Raw genomic sequence first — 6240 nt, 5'->3', positions numbered from 1 at the left:
CGACTGCTTGCAAGTCCAGGGATCCACAAGCAAGGAAGGGGAGCTGCAAGAGGGATCAGACAAAGCAGGAACAGGGAGGCTGAAAAGACAGAGGAAGAGGACTGCTGAGGAGGCTGTCATTGTCCAGGGTGGGGCGATAGCAGGCAATCAAGTGACAGGAGAGAGGATGGATGAATGCAAGAAGCTGAACTTGATCAGTTATGATGCAAGCTTCCAAAGAAATGGGCAAAATGATGCAAAAGAGGGCACTGTCATCTTCCGGCCACAAAACCCTTCCTCTTGTTGCTGTCCATTTCCAAAGGACTCCACTGGCTCAAGACCATGCATGTCCACTTGTGAATTAAGTGCTCAGAGACAGAAAGATATTTAAATACCCTTTCCTTCTACTACCAAAACATATTGATACCCTCTGGTATTAATGCAGTCACACTGCAAGAACACAAAGTTACAAGCAGCTAATTCATAAACTGTTGCTTAAACTTTCCTCCCTTGATTTTGAGTAAGGCCCCTCACCTACAACATGGGTCAGTCTGTCAACGAGAAGCTTACTTCATAAATCAAGTTGAAAGCAGGCTCATGAACCCTAGTAGAATGTGAGGCATTCAAGTAACAGCTTTTTAGTATTACTAATTACAATAAATATGTCAAGTTACATTGGCACTAGATGCCCGGAGAGGTCAACAAGCTGTTCGTGGCTTCATTTGGTTGCCTTAGAGATGCCTCTAGCTCAGCCCACGCCCGAGAAGTGTTGTTCTTAAGTGCTTCCAAGAACAGCTGTGTTTGCTGCTTCAGCTGGTCCAGCTCCACCTGGGTCACTAGGTTCTGACTGATCAGCTTCTTGGTTTTCAATGTGATGTCCAGCAGTCCAGACTTGTGCAGCACCACCAATGTGTTCTGGAAACGTTTATGCTTGCCCGGCTGCTGCGATGGCAGGTCTGAAGAGCTGCTGAGTTCCTTCCCCAACACAAGTGGGTTGCACAATGCAGACTGTGCCACATCCCGTGCTTGACTTTCTGATGCAGGGGAAGCGGGCGTAGAGGATGCTGGGGCACAACCCAGAGCCTTTGACTTAGTAATGGAGATGTGCTGAAATCCATGAACAGCTGTTGCATTTCGGCCTGGGACATCCTGCCAAAGAAAGTTCCATGAAGGTCTCAAAGCAAGTGGTCCTTGGTGACAAAGACCAGAAGGCAAGGAGCTTACCTGGTTTGGGGATGTGCCTGTCCTGCCGGTACAAAGCCGCTTCTGCTTCCTGGTTTCTTCTCTATCTTCCAGGCCCCTTTTGTGTGGCTGTAGAGCTATCTTTGCATAGGAGTTCAAGATGGGCAGGAGATCAAAAGAGTCACCTTTCTCCTCCCTAGTTGCTTGAAGGGTCACAGCAGAAGGAATGGGTGGACCAAGAACCACAAGTGGTTGGTGAGTCGAAATTGTCTCCCATGAAGGCTGTACAGTCCAAGGCCGAAACTGTGATGAGTTTCCTTCCTGAGAAATATTGGCAGAAAGAAGGGAGAAAAAGTAGAATTACCATGACTAATGTAAAGAGGATGAAAAAGAAAAACCAGAGAAGCGTTTAGGAGAACCATAGAATCACAGAGCTGGAAGGGACCTCCAGGGTCATCTAGTCCACTGAAATGCATGCAGAAGGCTGCCCACTAAACCCATGAGTTCCTCAGGAAAAAAATAGGACATTTGTAAGTACTGAAAGGTCATTTCATCATTACTGCCAAACATCCAATATATAGAAGCCATTTCATTTTAAACATTCTTTCCTTAAAAAAATAAAGAGAGAGGGAAAAACAGCCATGCATTTACAGTTAGGCTGAAGCTTACAGAAACCACTGCTGAATTTTGGATTACAGTAAACTAATGGCCATTAGCAATCAGTAGAAGACAGTTGTTAGAAACAGAAGATGACACAACCTTTTAGAAATCCATCAAGTAAGCTGCTCTTACTACATTTAATCAAAGGAACAGGAAACCAGAGTCTGAAAAAAAACTGTGCAAGGAATTTTACCAAAGAGGCTTCTGTTATTTTCCTAAAATGCACTTTAAATAGCCTGAAGTAGACCTGATAGTACCTGTTGATTACAAATGCTCCAGCTTGGAAGTGAACTCAGGGAATACAGAAAATGCTGCAACTTGAGCCTCCCACTTCTATCCAGCAGAGCCTTTCTGTGAAGGGAATGATTTCCATCCACAGAGCACCAATGTCTCACCTCCCCCATCCTGCTGCAGTTCACAATGCCCTACAAAATTCTGCTCTTGGGAAGTGGCAGACTCCAGGAACAGAATTCTGGAGGGGCAGTCTGGCCTACGGGGAGGGGGGAGGAAGGAAGGAAGTCGCACCTGTGGGTGAAAAACTTCCCATCTGCAGAAATGCTCAGTTGGCCCCAAGCGTCTATTCACAAAATTTTAGTTGGCGCACCAAACTGAAGAATCGTGCACATGGACATCTCTCCCATGATGATACTTTCAGAGAACTCTACTTCCCAGCCCTGCCAATCTAGTGATAATATTTATATTCTCCCTCTCTGTGTACCTAATACTACAATATGAAATGATAACACAATAACCAATAAATCTCAAAACTCAAAAGGAACTGATGAAGCAAAGAACACGTCAGATTAAGAGCTTTGACATATCCTAAAAGCAGTGTTAAAAGAGCCTCAAAACCAACAAACAAAAAAGGAGTAAAACCAGGAAGAGGTAGCTGGTCTCAACAGCTTGGAAAGAATTAAAAAAAACCCCTTTGCCTAGCACTTAAAAGAGCAGGCCCCTGTGTGGAGGAACGTCCACAGCTAAGGCTCCATAACGGAAATGGTCCTGATCCCGGTGCTCATCTAACCTCCTTGCTTCTGAATGTGAGGGCATAGAGAGTCAGGCCTCCAATAATGACTGCAACTGGGACACACACGCAGACATTGTGTTCACTTATGCCCCCTATGGGCAACCAATATGAACTCAAACTGAAGCCAGCTGCTAAGAAAAACAATTACCATGTTCACAGAGTTAGAGAACTAACAGGTATAACCCACTAATCCATTCAGAGATTTCCTAATATTCTAATTACCAGGCACAGAAGACTCCCCATTCAAGAGAACTACCTAGAATAGCCAGGAGATAAGATGGGACTTTTAAAAAGATGATGACAACAGCAGCACTGGAGAGACTTTTTTCACTTTCTGTAAGTGAAACAGAAACAGTCACAATGCTTGGAGGGAGGGATCCCATAATAAACCCCCCAAATAATACTTCTCTTTTGGGGGACCTTAATGGATGGGATTCATTTTACTGAAAATGAATCTGCCCTGAGGTTGGTCTAGTAACCCTGGTATATGGAGCAAGAGCTTGCTCTGAGACATGAAATGTTTGAAAATTTTCCAATTATTTTAAAATTATTCAATGCCTGTAGGCTTCCCTGGCTCAGCGCAGCCTTCTGTGCTTCTGTTCTCTGCATAATGTGAACCATAGATGGGGTAATGGCAATGTGCATTTGGTTTAACAATGGATGGACTCTGCGTCAGACTACAACGTGGCTTTCGGGTAGTCCAAAGATTCTGTTCACTTAGGGGCTTCTATTGCCAAGAGATTCATTGCCTTGAAAGACCCAGAGTTTCTTTTTTTTTTAAGTTCAACCTCGCCTCCGATCCACATTTGTCTGCCAACCACATCACTGGCTCTTACTCCAGACTCAGTATGATGCATCATCCAGAGAACTCGCCTAAAAATAGTTTTGTGGCCTGAAGGTGGATTCCATTCATTTGTCTTTGAAAACATTAAATGCATTTATTCATCTTGTTGATATATACACATGCACTGGAATGATTTCGAAAACAACCCATGACAGCATGAGTTTTCCTCATGTAGAAGCAAACTTTGGGTGCATAAATGTTTTCATGGGGATACAAGATTGCAATCCTGTGAAGGCCCTTTAGCATGCTGAAAAGGGTCAGGTCTCCTTATCCATTCAGGTTTTATTGCACATAAAATTCAAGATTCTTTAAACCACAACATGCGACCACAATTTAGAAGTTCAGACCAGGTCATCTTTCCTCTAGGCATCACAAGTGGTGTAATGTATTTTACATTTGTTATTCAATGTACTTTTATGTTGCCTTCCAGTTTCAAATCAACCCCCCCCCCGGTCAAACATAACATATAACATCATTGAAATATTATAAAACAGCAAGCAAAGCACACAAAAAGAAATACAGTTAAATCAGTTCCAAGACCTTCAGGAACAGAGCTCCATGATATACCTTGAAGCACATGATGCAACCTCCTTGATGATGCTAACCAGGTCAAAGGTCTAATCAGTCCCTGGACAGGAAACCTACTGGAATACAGTTATGGCACCTTGGGTTCCAGAATAGAAAAAGAAAGTGGGATATAAATAACAAACAAGTTTGCTCCACAGAGACAGTGCCAACCTTACAGGGGAGGGGGGTGGGAGATGCCAACTAGATCCTTCCCTCAAGTCCCTGCCAACCTAATCTCAGGTTCCCACAGAAAGGCTTAACCAACTGATCTTAATGCTTGCCTAAGTTGATAAAGGAGGAGGTGGTCTTTCTGGGCCTTTGGAACCAAGCCATTTAAGGGCTTTAAAGATCCAAAATATCACCTTAAATTAGGTCCAAGAACAAACTGGAGCCAGTGCAATTGGAAAGGCACTCCCTTTATATGTGCCCATCACCAGTCAGGGTTCTAGCAGCCCTGTTCTGCACCAGTTGAGGTTTCCACACCATGCAGAGCAAGTTGCGGTAGTACAGCCTGGATGTTGTTGGGACACGCAAGATAGAGGCCAGGTCAGCCACAGGTCAAGTTAGAACAAAGTTTTGACAATCTAAAGTAATAATCCCCAAACATGTAGTGGTTAAGTACGCAGACTCTAATCTGGGAGAACCAGGTTTGATTCTCCACTCCTCCACTCGCAGCTGCTGAATGACCTTGGGCAAGCCATAGTTCTGTCAGAGCTGTTCTTGAAAGAGCAGTTCTTAAAAGAGCTCTCTCAGCCCCACCTACCTCACAAGGTGTCTGTTGTGGGGAGGTGAAGGAAAAGGAGTTTGTAAACTGCCCTGAGACTCTGAGTGAAGGGTGGGGTATAAATCCAATCTCCTCCTCCTCCATCATGCTGAAACTCTGCACATATATTAGAAGTTTTTTTAAAGAAATTCTGCACATATATTAGAAGTTTTTTTAAAATGACATTTGCAGGGGGGTTTCCAGTTTGGTGTAGTGGTTAAGTGCTTTTGATCATGATCATTGCCTCCTTTGGTCCTTCCAAAAACAAGGGGTCAGAAATGTTCTGGAACCTTATGCATGTAATAACAACTTCTCTGTCCAGTTCCCTAGTATGTTGTTGTTGAGAATGAACTCATTGAAATGTTTCTCCTTTTAACTACTGCTGCTGTATTGTTCCAGGAGAAAAGCAACACAATTGACTGTGATTGCACATCAAGCAAATAAAAATCACACTGCGTATTTAAAAAATAAAATGGGATAACCTTTATCTTATGTATCTGATGAAGTGTGCATACTTATAGGCAAAGGTAAAGGTTCCCTTGCTTGAAAGCCAGTCGAATCCGACTCTAGGGTTGTGGTGCTCATCTCCGTTTCAAAGCTGAAGAGCCAGCCCTGTCCGAAGACATTTCAGTGGTCATGTGGCTGGCATGACTAGACACTGAGGCGCACGGAACGCTGTTACCTTCCCACTGAAGTGGTACCTATTTATCTACTTGCAATTTCTTGCTTTTGAACTGCTAGGTTGGCAGGAGCTGGAACTAGAGACGGGAGCTCACTCCATCATGCGGCACACTCGGGTCTTGAACTGCTGAACTACCAACCTTCCACAGCCTGCAGTTCAGCATCTTAACCACTTGAGCCACCGCAGCTCCACATGCATACTTATACCCAGAATTAAACTTCGCTGGCCTTAAAGGTGCCACTGGACTCAAACATTGTTCTATTGCTTCAGACCAACATGGCTACCCACCTGAATCTTTATCTTACCTGTCTGACTACTGTGTTTTTCATTACCATCATAGGAGAAAATGTAGCTGCTGAGCTCTGCCATGAAGCTCTCAGAGCATCCTTTGAGTTGGTTGGTTCAGATGAACTCAGGTAATCCAAGCTGCCATCTAGGTAGAAAGAAAATTCAATTACTGGCTGTCATGGACAGCGTTCCGTGCGCTTTGGTGTTTAGTCATGCTGGCCACATGACCACGGAAACGTCTACGGACA

At 44.0% G+C, this 6240-nt stretch overlaps 1 protein-coding gene across 1 annotated transcript in view; it reads right to left on the bottom strand.

The window, feature by feature from the left end:
- Window positions 1–647: 647 nt before the first annotated feature.
- CIPC (CLOCK-interacting pacemaker) overlaps window positions 648–6240 on the bottom strand; it is a 7595-nt gene continuing 2002 nt past the window's right edge. The window contains exons 3-5 of the mRNA XM_015418338.1: window positions 6010–6137; window positions 1204–1482; window positions 648–1128 (exon numbers count right to left, since the gene is read on the bottom strand). Of these exons, the coding sequence (XP_015273824.1) occupies window positions 661–1128; window positions 1204–1482; window positions 6010–6137 (875 nt within the window). The 3' untranslated portion in view covers window positions 648–660. The remainder of the gene's footprint in view (window positions 1129–1203; window positions 1483–6009; window positions 6138–6240) is intronic.

The sequence above is a fragment of the Gekko japonicus genome, unplaced genomic scaffold (assembly GCF_001447785.1).
Source record: "Gekko japonicus isolate JY-2015 unplaced genomic scaffold, Gekko_japonicus_V1.1 scaffold3, whole genome shotgun sequence".
Taxonomy (NCBI): Eukaryota; Metazoa; Chordata; class Lepidosauria; order Squamata; family Gekkonidae; genus Gekko; species Gekko japonicus.
Note: the sequence above shows the minus strand (reverse complement) of the source record. Positions and strands in the feature narration are given on the sequence as shown.